General features: G+C 40.3%; 1 protein-coding gene across 1 annotated transcript in view; it reads right to left on the bottom strand.

Annotated features, from left to right (window-relative positions):
* The window catches only part of unc13ba (unc-13 homolog Ba (C. elegans)), a 182,796-nt gene that overhangs the window by 69,273 nt on the left and 99,134 nt on the right, over positions 1 to 14,389 (bottom strand). The window contains exons 12-13 of the mRNA XM_026186060.1: positions 992 to 1,041; positions 437 to 512 (exon numbers count right to left, since the gene is read on the bottom strand). Coding sequence (XP_026041845.1) covers positions 437 to 512; positions 992 to 1,041 — 126 coding nt within the window. The remainder of the gene's footprint in view (positions 1 to 436; positions 513 to 991; positions 1,042 to 14,389) is intronic.

The following is a 14,389-nucleotide window of genomic DNA, read 5'->3' as shown; positions in this document are numbered from 1 at the left end:
TGGCCGTGGAAGTGATTGCATCACCTGAATTCAATGATTTGGATGGGTCAGTGAAGACGTTTGAGAATATAGTTATATAGCTAGACCTTCACTTTGCCAATAATTAGAAATGCAAAATAATTTTAGATATAATCAAATATGAAACTCATGCTAGCTGGGAAAACTTAATTAAGTGAGTTGTTCATTATTCACAGCAGTGACACTTGACTCCATCATTGTAGTTAAATGATAAACCTGTTTTATTGCTCTCATGTGGGAGATTGTTTAGCTCGCTTAGTCACGATTGACTGACATTTTCAAACTGGTACATCTGCATATTCAAATACAAGTCAGTATGAAAGGTGGCTGTCTTTAATTTCAATTAGCTGATCAAGTTTAGGGTCAGAAAGGGTCAAAATTAAAATGTCACAAGGAAAATGATTGAGTGTTTGCTTACCAGCTCACTAACGAGGGGAATGGGCCTTCTCTTGCGGAGATCTGGCATGCTGTCAATGCCAAACGGTGTGTTCCCCCTGTACACAACAATCGAATGTGGAAATGTATTGATCGGTTTTTAAATAAGGAAAACAGTACAGCATACCTTCAGTTCATGGCCTTAGTCGTTTGCAGATTTTTCTTTAGAGCCTAACTACCCACAAAAACCACAAATATCCTCCGCAACTTTTTGGGAGGAATTTGTAGCTTGTGATGGCGAAATACCCCTGTGCTCAGAGGCGGAGACTTGTAAGTAGCCAATCTGAGGGCGTTCTATATCTCTGCTGATTGCATCTCCAGCATTCTCGTATCATAGCAGTCTTCTTGAAGCCCAAATTAAGGGTTTAAACTATAATAACAGGAATTTATATGCATTTTATGACCACACCCAAAATTCACAGTTTTTCACTATTCACGGGTGCTCTAGCAACGTGACACCTGCAAATTTCTAGGGTCGACTGTATCATACTAACTCGCTTGAACGAACACACACACACATCAGAAGACCTTTACTGACCCTGGCTTGGCCCACGGGTGCTTGCTGAGGTCACCATCTTGATCTCGGCTCTGAAAAAGAATGTCATAGGTCAGGCGTTCAGCTACTGGGTCTGGCTTTACTGGATTCATAACAGTGGTGCATGCACATGCACAAGCATGAGCTATAGAAGAAAGTGAAAAGGAAATAACAAGACAGAAGCACAGGGACTCAAATGTGTTGGTTGAGTTTCAGTACCGCATGCCAAACAGGACTCTGCGATCAACTGAATTGTCGTCATGCATATATGAGCCTCATTAATGTGGTTTCCCCTTGTACAGTAAACACAAATAACATGTGCTCCCAGAAAACACAAACCAAATATTTACCATGTTTTTGTTTTTTCTTCTAACAGGTATTAAAGGAAATACCACAGTGACTAACATGTTCCAATCTTTTATGTCCTAATCAGTGCGGGCATTATTGCATATACATAACTACATATAACTGAACATCTAAGTGATATAAATGCAAAAGGAAAATTAAATATAGACACAAGCATGATGGAAATGTATAAATACAACAGAAATATAATTATAGAAAGAACAGTTTCTTTAAAAATACTGCGTTTATAATTTTAATGGGGGAGAAACCACAAAATAAGTAACCTGATCTCCATCTTGACTTCCATCTGTAACACAGCACAGAAGAAAAAAGAAAAACAAATGGAAAACAGTCACAGACTAGTTTGTGAAATAACATGCCACACCCTGGATTACTCATTTTGTTGTTAATTCCTGAGTAATGCTAAAAGCGGCACAGTTGCTGAGCTATCAGATAGATGAGGTCTGAGGTCATAAATGTTTCATTAACATGTATAATTTATCATGAAAATGACTCCTAATATTTCGCTTCTCCTTCCTCTTTAATGTGAGGCTAGCTTTCCAAGGAGATAATTAATGTTTTCTAATTCAGCAAATGGCCACTGCCTTAGAGGAGTAAGGGACTCTTGAGTGGCAGGTGATACATTACTCTCAAGGGACAAGAAAAGTGTAGCGCCAGCAGAAAACATTTGGTACGGTAAATACCCAACGGAACCGTTTGGTACTGGGGCTTATTCATAACCTCTGGGTGAGGGTATTTAAAGAGGACACCGGTGGTTAAGCTTTCATCAACGAAAACGATGCACTGCAGCCAGGACAGATCAAAGAGTTTCAGTAACGGGAAGAGGCTTTGATGACAGGAAGCTGGGAAGGAAAAGTTTTCCTGTTTGTTCTTCTAGAAACACTTGTGTTGACAAAAAAGTTAAATGATGACTCAGTTACCATTTAGAGACATCTGAATGAATTAAAATACCCATTCTCCTTTACAGAGAAGATGAAGTGTGTTCATATCGCTCTTCATTTGAAACATTTTAATGGTTCATCTACTCTAATCACAAAAAAAGCAAAAGATTAAAACCCCAAATTAAATTAATCAGATATTTTTATCCAGTCCTGACTCAAAGAGTTAAATTAACTGAATCAGTTTGATCAATTAAATTCTATGTTTTTGCTCAATTCTTCGTTAACACAACACATCTCAGAGTGGAATACAGCTTAATAAATCCAATATTCTCCGGTTAATGACCAGTATTGGCTGTTGAAACATTACCAGCATTGATACTGAAAAAGTTGTACAACCAAATAAAATTCATACAATAAAACAACAGATGAGCCCAACATTAAATGTCATGTAATGACTACCTTGCTCAAACTCATCCTGAGAGAAGGTGGACACACTGGCAAGGCTGCGCCTGGTCTCTCTCTTCTCACGAAGAATCTGCTGAAAGCTCCTCAGACACTTTAGCCTGCGCTCATCCATCTGGCTGATCTCTGTGGATAGCTCTGCTGCTTCTCCTTCTGATTTGTCCTCAGAAACTATAGGGGCGTCCATGCTAGTTTGTTGTGGTAGTGGGACATCAGTTTGCCCTTGCTCTTCCACGGCTGCAGGTTCGTCAGCCAAAACCGAGGCCGACAGTGAATCCGCAGTGGTACATTGTGAAAGCTGAGCTTCTTTAAGGCTCACATCTGCAAGAGTTTCTGCATGTTTTTCTGTAAGGCCATCAGGTTGAGGCAGTTTTGCAGCACTACTGCAAATCATGTCAGGGCAGACTGGGAGTTCCTCAGGACACGGTGGGACAATGTCAGAAAAAGGGTTTTGGTAAGTTTCTGTACACTCCAATGTAAGGCTGTTGATGGCTTCTTTAAGCATAGGCTCCACATAGAAAGTATCTAATGTATCTACAGTGCTGGTTATGCTTTCCCTAAAAGCAATATCATCACCACCAACCACATCACCTTTTTGGGTTATATCAGATGTTTGAACCAATTGTGTCTCATAGCAAAAAGGTTTTGAAGGCAACTGAGTTGTAGGCAGCTCTGAAGGCATTGATATTTCAAAGTCTGTTTCTTCTTCAGGATTCACAGCTCCAGGTGCTTCAAGTTTGCGCAACGCTCCCCGCAAGGCAGAGCTAAAATCAAGTACTGCTCTACCTATGCGTTTGACGTTGAAACCCCCAGCTTGGGGATCTGCATTGCCAGGGTGAGAGAATTGATTTCCTAAGCTTTGGTTACTGACGTCAGTCACGCAGGATGGCTCAGTCCACGTCATTGCTGTAGACTCGTCATATGCTAAATACGTTTCAACTTGACAAGTTGTTGTAAAGCTCAGATCAGCTGAATGCCTAAAGTCTGATTCCTCTGCTTCAGCATCATGCCCATCAACTGAGTGGTAACCAGAACTTTGCGGGTAGGACAAATCAGCAGCACATTCATATGCTACAGTGGAGTTTTCACTGGGATCTGCCGATCCATGAATCCCAGACTGGTTCTGAGGCCGCCTCCTTCGCGGCTGCCATTCCTCTCTGCTAGAACTGCTGGCAGGTGAGTTGTAATGCTTTCCAGAGTGTATAGAGAGATGTTCTGAGCTTGCATTAGAACACTGCCCAGATGTACCATATCCCGTCGCACCACTGTATTGTTCCCAGCTCCCAGCTCCTTCACAGCAAAGAGGGCTCACACCTTCATGCTCCCTTATGTAAGCCGTTTCCCTATGCCACACGGATTCCATAGGTCCACTGTGTGTTGGTACAGCATTAGTCCAATGTTCCTCCCCATCACGAGTCCTCTCTTGCTTTCTTCCATGACTAGATGATGGTCTTTCTATGTCTGATTCAGATTTGGAACTATGACCAGAAGACAAAGAGCTGGTGCTCAGGCAGTCTTGACCATCCTGCCTGTCAAGGTAGCCAAAGCTGAGTTTTCTTGCTATAGCGCCTACTGGGATATCAGAGCTATGCTCAGAGGTATCCTCTGGTTCCTCTGGTTCCTCTAGTTCCCGATGATCCACTGATTCAGCGATTGGGGAAACTGTTGAGTCTTCTGGCTGGGATAGCAGTAATTCTCTATGTATGCTATGGCGCTCATTGCATGCTTGAGGGAAACAATTTGACTCTGACTTTGGCACTGCACTACCTAAACTGCCATAAGCACTCGCAGGCCTCCTGCGGCAGGATGGACCATCTTTGCACCCTACCCCTGACCAAGTACCTGCATGGGCTCCAGGCTTGTTGCTAGAACGAATGCCCTCAATCTCCAACAGAACAGCATCTACACACGATGATACTTCCTCAACTGACCCTCGAACTGAGGTCAGGTAATCCCTGAGGTCGGAGATTTCCTCCTGGATCTTGTTGATCCCCCTCAGCTCTTTTAGAATGTGCTCGATGATGGCACTTGACTCCTCCTCTTTATCTTCATCCTCTTCTAGCAGTGTACCAGGGAGAGGTCTGTTAAAATTGTAGTCAACACAGTCACCAGTAGAATAAGGTCTCTTTGGCCGAATACGGGGTGAGGCAAAATTCCTTCCTGCTGTTGATACGAACTTCTTGCCATTCACGTCTGGACCAACCGGAGCATAGTGTAGGGGTGGCTGTAATTGCTCCGGAGCATCCCGAAGTCCTTCTTCGAAGGAGATTCGTTTAATATTTGCTGGTGATCTACATCTTTTATGCTGCAAAGTGCAGGGTATTCTTATACACCCCTCTCTGTTCAGTTCCACCTCTCCTACACATGGTGGCCCAGATGCTACACCATGCGTTTTAGTGTTTGAAACTGTGGGGGAATATGCTTCTGCCCTTGGGCTAACCTTTGGGTATATGCTCCTGCGCTCCTTTCTGCTCTCATGTGTTTCTCTCGCCTCGTCTTCCTCAATACCTGAATAATAGAGGTGGGAATCTGGGACATGGTGGTCTGCAGATCCTTGCAATAAACGATGTATTTTGCCCCGAATAACTAGTGCTACCCTTGGGTTTGGAGCCCTCTTCTTAGGTGGGTGAACTTTTGACTTTGCGCCTCCTTTAGGGGAAACACCTGCTCCATGTTGTCCATTGAAACGATTCTTGGAGAACATATTCTAAAGAGAGCAGTCTGTCCTTATCTAGTTCCCCACATTGTCAGTGGGAGATGTGTATATATGATGTATCATAGTTCATTAATAAAGCCTGTCAGAAGCTTATCCAGCCCAGCCACTCAAAGTCAGTGGCCCATGGCTAAAATGGGAAGACAAAAAATAAAATGTGTAAAGATTAAAAATACTCTGTCATCATTAGATAAGCAAAGATGTCACAAGTTAATCAACCTGTACTCTTTAAAAAAAGGCGCATGCACACTAATTCATGCACAAAAAAAGCAATGCTTCCAACACATTTCCTCTCCTTGCTCTCCATGAGCCTTAAAACTTGTCCTCGCTGTACTGGAACGATGAGGTTAAATCAACCCTTCAGAAAACAATTGTTATGTCAGAACAGCCTGACTGGGTCAGATCAATCTGAAACACAAATTTCCAGCTCTGAACATCAGAAACTAATTACATTTGCTATTTATCAAACATTTATATGTTCAAATTAATACGATTAATTTGATTATTTATTTCGTAAATGTTATAAGAATATCTGAAAAATGAGAATGGCATGAACTTCAATTAGGAAAGATTATAACGTAGTGCTGTAAGTTCCAGCTCATTTAAAATCCTTCCAGCTTCAAGCACTTGCACCAAATATAATAACGAAATGGTTACTATTTAAAATTGCAAAGCTCCTGGAACAGACAGACCACGTTGTTGCAATGCAATGTATGATAACTGCTCTTTCCTAATCCACTGCATTCACTACAACTTGACATTACTCAGTGACTGACGACTAAAGGAGAATGTCAAAACACAGCTTGTGTCTTTCAAAGACGCACATTCAGCAGCAGACTGACATATGTTGTAAAATTAACAAAGCCTTCTGTTCAATATTCAGGTAACTCAAACAGTACATTTCAAAATAATGGACAAAGTTGTTCGACCTCTGAGATTTCTACATGTTTAATCTTTTTTCAGTTGTTGGTGAGAAAATATTGAACAGAAGAGGACTGAACAGCATTGGGACTCTTTGGTTTGTGGCCAGATTTTGGCCTATCACCCTCAAACTACAGACTTAATCAGATTCACTGACTGTCCTACAGCGAGCACTTCACACTGATCGCAATTACAGCAAATGAAAGTGTCAACTGCAAAAATCACATATGAACCCAGTTCCACTACATCAACAAACACACTCACGTGGATATAAAAAGATGAGCCATTGTTTAAAAGCTTTCAAAATGGAAGCTTGTGCTTTTTTTTCCTTATAATTGATCAAATCCTAAATGCTGAAATCTAAAAATAAATATCATTATTCATGAAAACAGACCAAGCACATGATGGTTGTTGCTTTTACACGTGATGAATGTTACAGACAGGCTATATAGGATTACAGGGTAATTACTTGATATTTCAAAAAGGGGAAACTATAAGTCAGCCAGCTAACAGGAAAAATGAAGATTTATTTTAGAAGCTTTAACGCAATCTAAATGTTCTTTTGACCGTTTTAGAGATAATCCTTAATATCTTTTTATTGCAGAACCAACAATGAATTCTTATGAATAAACGTCTAGCAAGGACGAAAGAGCACATGAACACAAGTGCCCAATAAAAACATATTATTGTTTAGGCAGTATGAAAATTCCTATAATGACAGAGGAAGCATTAAAGCCTAATTAAAGGTCATTAGAGAAGGATAAATGAGGACAGACATGGAAAATTTCAGATTCAGTAAAAGTGCCTCTCTCACAGCAGAGACACCCTGTTTTCTGCAGCTTGATTTAGAAACTGACACAACTGACTGACACTCATTCTTAGGTTGGGCTTTGCTGAGCTTACAAAAAGCTGGGAATATTCTCAAATGAGCACCACACTAAAATAACAAAACCAAACAAAATGAGAAAGTCCAGTAAAAACCGGTCTTTTTTGCCATGGTTTAAATAAATATATAGATTGATGAACTTTTGCTGAGTATACCACATTATCATAAACAGTCAATTTGCTATTTTATTTAAACATTTAATCAATTAATCCCTCCACCTCTTAGAAAACAGTGACAACTATCCATCACAAATTGACGGGTCCTGTTTTGGTCTACCAACAATCCATACGGCTGGCAAACCAACTCTTACGCAAGTGAAAGAAAAGCACCAACAAACAGGATAACAAACTGCATGAACTACCTAATTACTCCATTATACTATATAATTAGAACAATAAATATTAGCTACTCACAAACAGCTTTTTTGAAACTTGTACATGAATTATTCTTTGTTTTGATGTTTACTCCTCTGTAAACATTTTATTTACACGATGACAATGAGGAATAAAGTCAGTGACAACCTTTACTAAAACACTATGGCCATTTTCAGAGTGAAAAATCAAGCAAACAGATTTTATTAAACCAATGTGAAAACACCGAGCACTGTTTCAGGCATGATTATAAAAGCTAGACCCTGAGATTTGTCCTGGCTGTAGAAAATATCTGCTACCGCTGAGCTCAGACAAACCCAGAAGAATCAGAACAGAACAATTGTTTCCCCTTATTCCTGCATGTCACAGAGCTTAGGTCTACTAAAAGAAACATGGAACAAAGATGAAGGATTCCTAATGTCTTTTAAACATACGGAAGAAGCTCTAACAGCTATGCTATGCACACTCAGTTTTAAAAACGGGGAAGAATAGAGGAAAACACATAGCAACCAAAACATAAATCATTCCCCTGGCAGTGTTTCCTTAATCTGCTTTTTACAAAACACAGACAGAACCATCTTGTTATTTTGTAACATTTCTGTAACGTATCATAGTTTTTAAGGCCAAGCCTTACTTTGCTTGAAAAAAACAAACATGTAGTGTCGTGGGGACTTGAAGGATTGGCAAATATGTAATCCACAAGGAAATATTTGAGTCTGTGATTTGAAAAAAAAAATAAGAGAGAGAAAGAAGCTCCTACAACTCCAAATAAGACTTTTCAGTAAAAGGCACCTGTTCTTCAAGCTTAAAATGACAATGTTTGCACAACGAATTGGAGACGACAAAGAAAATGTTTTGTGCAACTCCAATTAAACGATTATACATTGTTTTCATGAACTCATTTTGTAACCTGGATCATTTTTGAATGAATTTCTGTAACAGTAACTTTTGTTGCCATTTGAATTTAATTCAAATGCCAAAAAAAGCATCTGATATGTGCTCTAACTAGCTTCTTCTCCTTGGCGACAGCAGCTGAGACTCACGAATATATCACTAAGAAGGCAGAAAAATAATATAAAGTTCAAATAATTAAACATTTCTATGGCAGAATCACTGTTTTCACGCTGGTTGTTTCTTTTCCCACCCTTGGAGCCTGGAGGAGAGCAGCTGGCTGATGGCAGGTTAGAAAGTCCCATCATCCCCATCCAGCCATACTGATTAGTGAGCTGCAGGGAGGATGGGAGGAAGCTCTGGGCATGTCAGGACTCCAAGTTTTGGTTTTCTTTGGGGTGACTCATTCATTCTCAAAGCCCTTATTATCAAAAGCTACCATTTGGATATAATTACAAAGATCCTTTATATAATTTAGTTTATTTTCCTTGCGACATCTTCCTGCTCATCCTTACTTCTGTCTTTCTATTGGCTATGCTCCTCTTGCTTTTGCTCGGTGTCATTTCACATTGGACTCGACCCAAAGGAGAAACTCACGCTTGAGCCAAGGGGGAGATTTTCTGAGTGTCTGCTTCAGTGCCAGCAAATGACAAGGATTACTTTGGAGATTTACCTGTTCCTGTCTGCTGAATGATCCTGCAGCATCCATTCATGTCACAGCACAAGTGGAAGAATGAGATGTCAAATTCCAAAATATTTATTTTTACCTTGCTGCAATGACCACTTAAAAATATTAAATATATTTAAATATAGTATAAATACTTGTATTAGCAATTTACAACAAAACTAATCTATTATTATTCCTTTAATGACAGGCAGAAACAGCACCTCATAATGGTAAATGCATTATGACATCTCAGACTTGCCAATATCTAGTGTGTTTCTGCTCCAGAGTAGAATCTTGTTACCTTGCTGTCACTTCCAAGTGCATTTCAGTTTTATGATTTGATGCATTTGGGAGTAAAACTGGGGTAATATAAAAACTGAAAAAAGAGGAACAAAGTTTGGAGCAAGTTGTGATTTGGCTTCCAAGAGAATTGGCCTTCTTCCTTAAATCTTTTAGGACTGTAGCGTGTCCACAGGCCGTGGTCAGCGCAGCCATCTAAGGACAGCATAGAGGTTTGGTAACAGCTACCGATGAATGGTGGGAAATATGTGCGATATATTAAAGGCCTCGATTACCAGCAATGAACTTATGCTGAGCAAACCATGATTAACAAGCAAGGGGAAAAATGCAAAAGATACTTGTCTTTTGGACTAAGGGGTGCTCTCAGCCCAGGTGCATCATCTGTAAGGAGAGGTTTGGTAATGCTAATATGGTGCCACAAACTAAAGGACTTGGAAAGCAACTTTCCCTTATGATGACAACTTGGCCTCCTCAGGAGCCCTGGATCCAAACCAGAGGCTGCAGGAACATTAGTTGGATTGTCTGAAAGTATCTGACAAGACGATGTGCGAGTGGAGTGGTGACACTCTTGCATAAATGATTTCAAGTGTCTGTGAGTAGATGCTGTAAAAGCTGTCAGAAGTCCAAAGAAAAGAAGAACTGATATCAGCTATGTTGCAAAAATGTGAATACAGATGTGCGTTGTGGATCTGGATTTGAGTTTGGCTTATCCTCAGCCTAAACATCTAGAAAACCACTGATTTATTCCATATTACTGAACACTAAAATACATTGGCTGCACTTTGACAATGACAGTGTCAAGTGGATTGCTTTTTTTCACTTCATCTTATCTGCATCGACACATAACAGCCAGCTAGGCTTTTGAGCAGACAGATGTTGAATGGTGAATTTATAAACTTGAACGATTGTCCCTGTGATTGTTCTGCCAGGAGTCTGATTGAGCTCATCTGTTTAGACAAAGCCTTTTGGTAATGGCTTTCTCCTCGGCTGGTCCAAAGGCCTGGTAAAAGCTCCACAGCATGCTTCCTATTCAGAGGCTGTAAACTTATTGATCAGCATTTTAAACTCTCCTCCGTAACCAGGCAAACAAAACCTGCCTTCTGCCAATATCACACACAGGCTATCAATCAAGGCCGGCTTCAGTAGCCAACATACTGCAGGTTTCCATGACACCGGGCATCAAGTTACAAGCTACACAGGATAACCAATCAGAGGTAATGAAAGAGGAGGGTTTATGAAGGAAAACACAAAAGAGGCATGCAGTTTCTATTAATGTAAAATACAAGCACTTCATCCATGAACCAACCATCCACACAAGAGACCAGCAAACAGCACAACGCTTCCCACAGTCAGCTAGAAAACACGACCTCTGACTGTTACAGAATTACCAAGTCATGTGATTCATACCGTTTTTCTTTGATGTTGTTTCTGAGTTAAGGGTTCCTACTTTCATTTCTTTGTTGCTGTAGTTTCTTTTGCGTTTTAAGAGTATTTAGTGTTCAGGTTCCTTCTGTGTTTGACGGTTTTCGTCCCTCCATCTCGTCTCTTGTTAGGACCTCTCCCTCTGCCTCTGTGTCTGCTACGAGTCTGTATCCTGATTTTTTATTTATTTATTTTTAGCTGTGCATCATCTCATTTCACCTGTATCTCGGTTCTCCCATTTCTTGTTCCCAGTGAGCTCTAAGTCCCGTCTTCCCCTTGCCCTTTGTTAATGTGTCTGTTTGTGTTCCCTTGTGTGCATCTCTGTTTGTCCCAGTTTTTCCTGGATTTATTTCCTGCCTCATGCGTTTCTTACATTTTGTTCACCTGATGGATTTTATTATTATTTATTTCTAGACTTTTGTATTGCCTGTTCATTCTTTGTCTACCTTGGAGTCCAGCATTTGGCTCCTCACTCTACATGTTGTGACCCTGATGTTGGAGACTAATATTGGAACATAATAACCATTTTAGTATAGATTTGATTTAATCTCATCTAGTGAGCCTTCTCAAGGCTCTTCTTGGCCCCACAGAGACTAACAAAGAGCAGCTATGATTAACATTTTTATTGTTGTGCCAGAAACTTGCTGTTTTAGTAAAGATGAAGAAGAAGAAATAAAAAGAAAATGGAAATGCTAAAACAGCTAAAACAACAAATCAATCTCACTGCATTCAAACACCTCACTAAACTACTATGGACATCCTTCTGCTTATCTACAGGGAAAGAACAGGTACAGTATACCCAGGAAAGTACATAAATAAGGCTGATTAGTAACAATTCTCTGGGGAGTGTTAGTGTGTGTCTGTGTGAAAGAAGTGTATGCTCACAAGCATCTTTAACGTGTCAGTGTGTGTCTAATGAGCCTGCTATTCTGTTCGGGACAAAGACTGCCTGACAGAAAATAAATACCACTACTAGGAGGGGGCATGAATCCTGTGAAAAGAATGACAACCAGATGAATAGTGGCAAGCTGGCTGAGAAAGGGAGACAGTTAAAAGAGAAAGCACCGAGAAGAAAAGTGCGATAACAGCTGTTTCCAAAGAGTGACAAAGTAGACGGCAATGACAGGAGCAATTTTAGGCAGTAAATAGATGGAGTTAGTATAAGGGGGAAATAATAGCTTAAAGACAATATGCTCATGGAATATGATTTGAAATAGAATTGAAATAAAGAAAAAGCTCTACAGTAAAGGGCAGTGATCTGCTGTAGTCTAAGGGTCCTCCTTTCTTCTCAGTTGTTAAGTCTTTGAGGCCAACCCCAAACTCATTTCATTTCAAGTGGGACTGAAAAAGGTCTGAGATCAAAACTAGTTCAACTCAAGTTTAGGATTATTTGAGTTTCTTTCTTTATAGTCCAGCGATCAGCCAAATTACAACAAGAACAAAGCGAGCGTAAAAACGAAGAAAAGTCATTCTTAATCTAAGACGTTGCTTTGAGCTAAATGCTAACATCCTGCTACATGACATGCTGATTCTTAGCAGTCTCTGCATGCCCACAATCACAGTTTCACATACGAAACATTTCACTGTGTACATGAAGTAAGCCTGCAACAGACTGACGACCTGTCTAGGTTGTTCCTCGCCTCTCGTGCTGTGGCAGCAGGGATAGACTCCAGCACCCCCTCGACACTGACTCGAGTAAGCAGAAGAAGATGGATGGATGGAAGTGAAGAAAGCTGATATGAAACCGGTGAACACTAGTGAATATGGATACGCCGTGCAGCAAAAAAATTAAATAAAATAAAATCTATACCAAACTATCTGACAGGTGTCAGAACATTTCTTTAAAACCAAAAATGTCAGACTGATGGAAGATAACAGAAAACTCAGAGGGCTGCCAGCGAATAAGGTTCATCCTCTGAGAACCATGAATTTAACATCAGTGTTGTTTTTGTCTGCATCTTCTTTTTATGTGTTGCAATCACTTTTAGTCCAGTTCTGGAATAAACTACAGCAGCTTTATTATATCTCATTTATTATTATGAGACTCTTAAGGAACAGTTTTTAATCTTTTAACATCCAACAACTGGCATCACTTCCTTTTTTTGCTATTTGACATCCCCATATGGAAAACAGCTGGACCAAACTGTGCACGTATGAGAATTTATTAGAAAGAGATCTTCAAGCTGCTGAAAAACAACAACCTAAAAACATCAGAAATTAACTTTAAAAAGTGTCCTCAAACTTTTTTGTAATCTGTCAGTCAGTTAACTAGATCACGAATTATGCAAATCTCCAAACTTTCTGTGTGAAATTTCAGATCTCTAGCACAGACCTCATGGGAGACGGCAACTTTTTCGTTTTTGGTGTCACTGGTGCTGTTTGACTATCATTCAAATCCTCGATGGCTTCGCTTTCTTCTAATTATGCTGCAGGTCTCTGCTGCGTAAGAGACAAAGTTTCCCTACTGATTCATGCAGTAGCCAGTCATTATATTTCATACAAAAAAGAATAAATAAAAGTTTGGTAGCAGCTTTAAATCCACATGGCCACAAACGGTGCTCATCAGGTTTATCTAAAAGTGCAGGCGGTTGTTTCTGTTTATGCATCTTTTACTGAAATCCAGTGATATTACAGTTCCCGATCATTATGAAACCCTTGTTAAAATTCTTTGCTCCTGTGTAGGATCCAGTAAGAGCACACATGTGCACTAGTACACACCCACCAATAAGATTGAGTCACAGCTGAGTGGGACGCTGGCCCTGCTGTCACCTTCATTAGCCTAATTCTCCTATGCACTCTAATTGATTTATCATCGCCACTCCAACGCCGTCCAATTTCATCAGTCATATATCCACACACACACACACACACACACACACATATAAAAATATATAATCAGAAAGACACAAGAGCCCTTTTTTTCCATTAATCAAACACAAACTATACAGCACCAGCAACAAAACTTGGTCCGCAGCATGAACAGATGTAAATACGAGGTAAAATGTTTGCGCTGGAGGCTCAAAGCTCCAAAAGCAGCCAAGAGGAACACTCTGGCAAGGTGTGCCACAGTCATTCAGCAGCTAACGTGTAGAGCAGCAGGGAGGGGAGGATGTTAGGTAGAAGGTTTAATCACTTTCCTGAGCAAATCAAATAAGCCGCCCTGCTGCCTCTCTTTCCTCTCCTTCCTCTTAATCCTTTCCTCCCCGTTTCCTTGAGTGAACGTCTGCTCCATGAACCGCAGCTGGCTGCTTGCCACTGGTAACCCGATGCGAATGACAATGCACTGCCTCTTGAGGCTAATTGATTTAGCTTACTCTCAGCCATTTCAGAGATGCCAAACCATGATGCTTCTTGCTGTTCCTGCCAATTTTTGAGAAAACCATGGCTCTTTACAGAAAGCTTTCTCCCTTCTGCTGACTGTAATAAATTGATGCTGCCTGGTCCTTCAGCCACTGCAGTCAGTGATTAAAAAGAGTCCAAAATGATTCAGATTTTTTACGTTTAAATAGTTGCTTCAGGGC

This window comes from Astatotilapia calliptera, chromosome 12 (genome assembly GCF_900246225.1).
Source record: "Astatotilapia calliptera chromosome 12, fAstCal1.2, whole genome shotgun sequence".
Lineage (NCBI taxonomy): Eukaryota > Metazoa > Chordata > Actinopteri > Cichliformes > Cichlidae > Astatotilapia > Astatotilapia calliptera.
The sequence above is the reverse complement of the archived record's forward strand: the minus strand, read 5'-3'. Positions and strand labels throughout refer to the sequence as shown.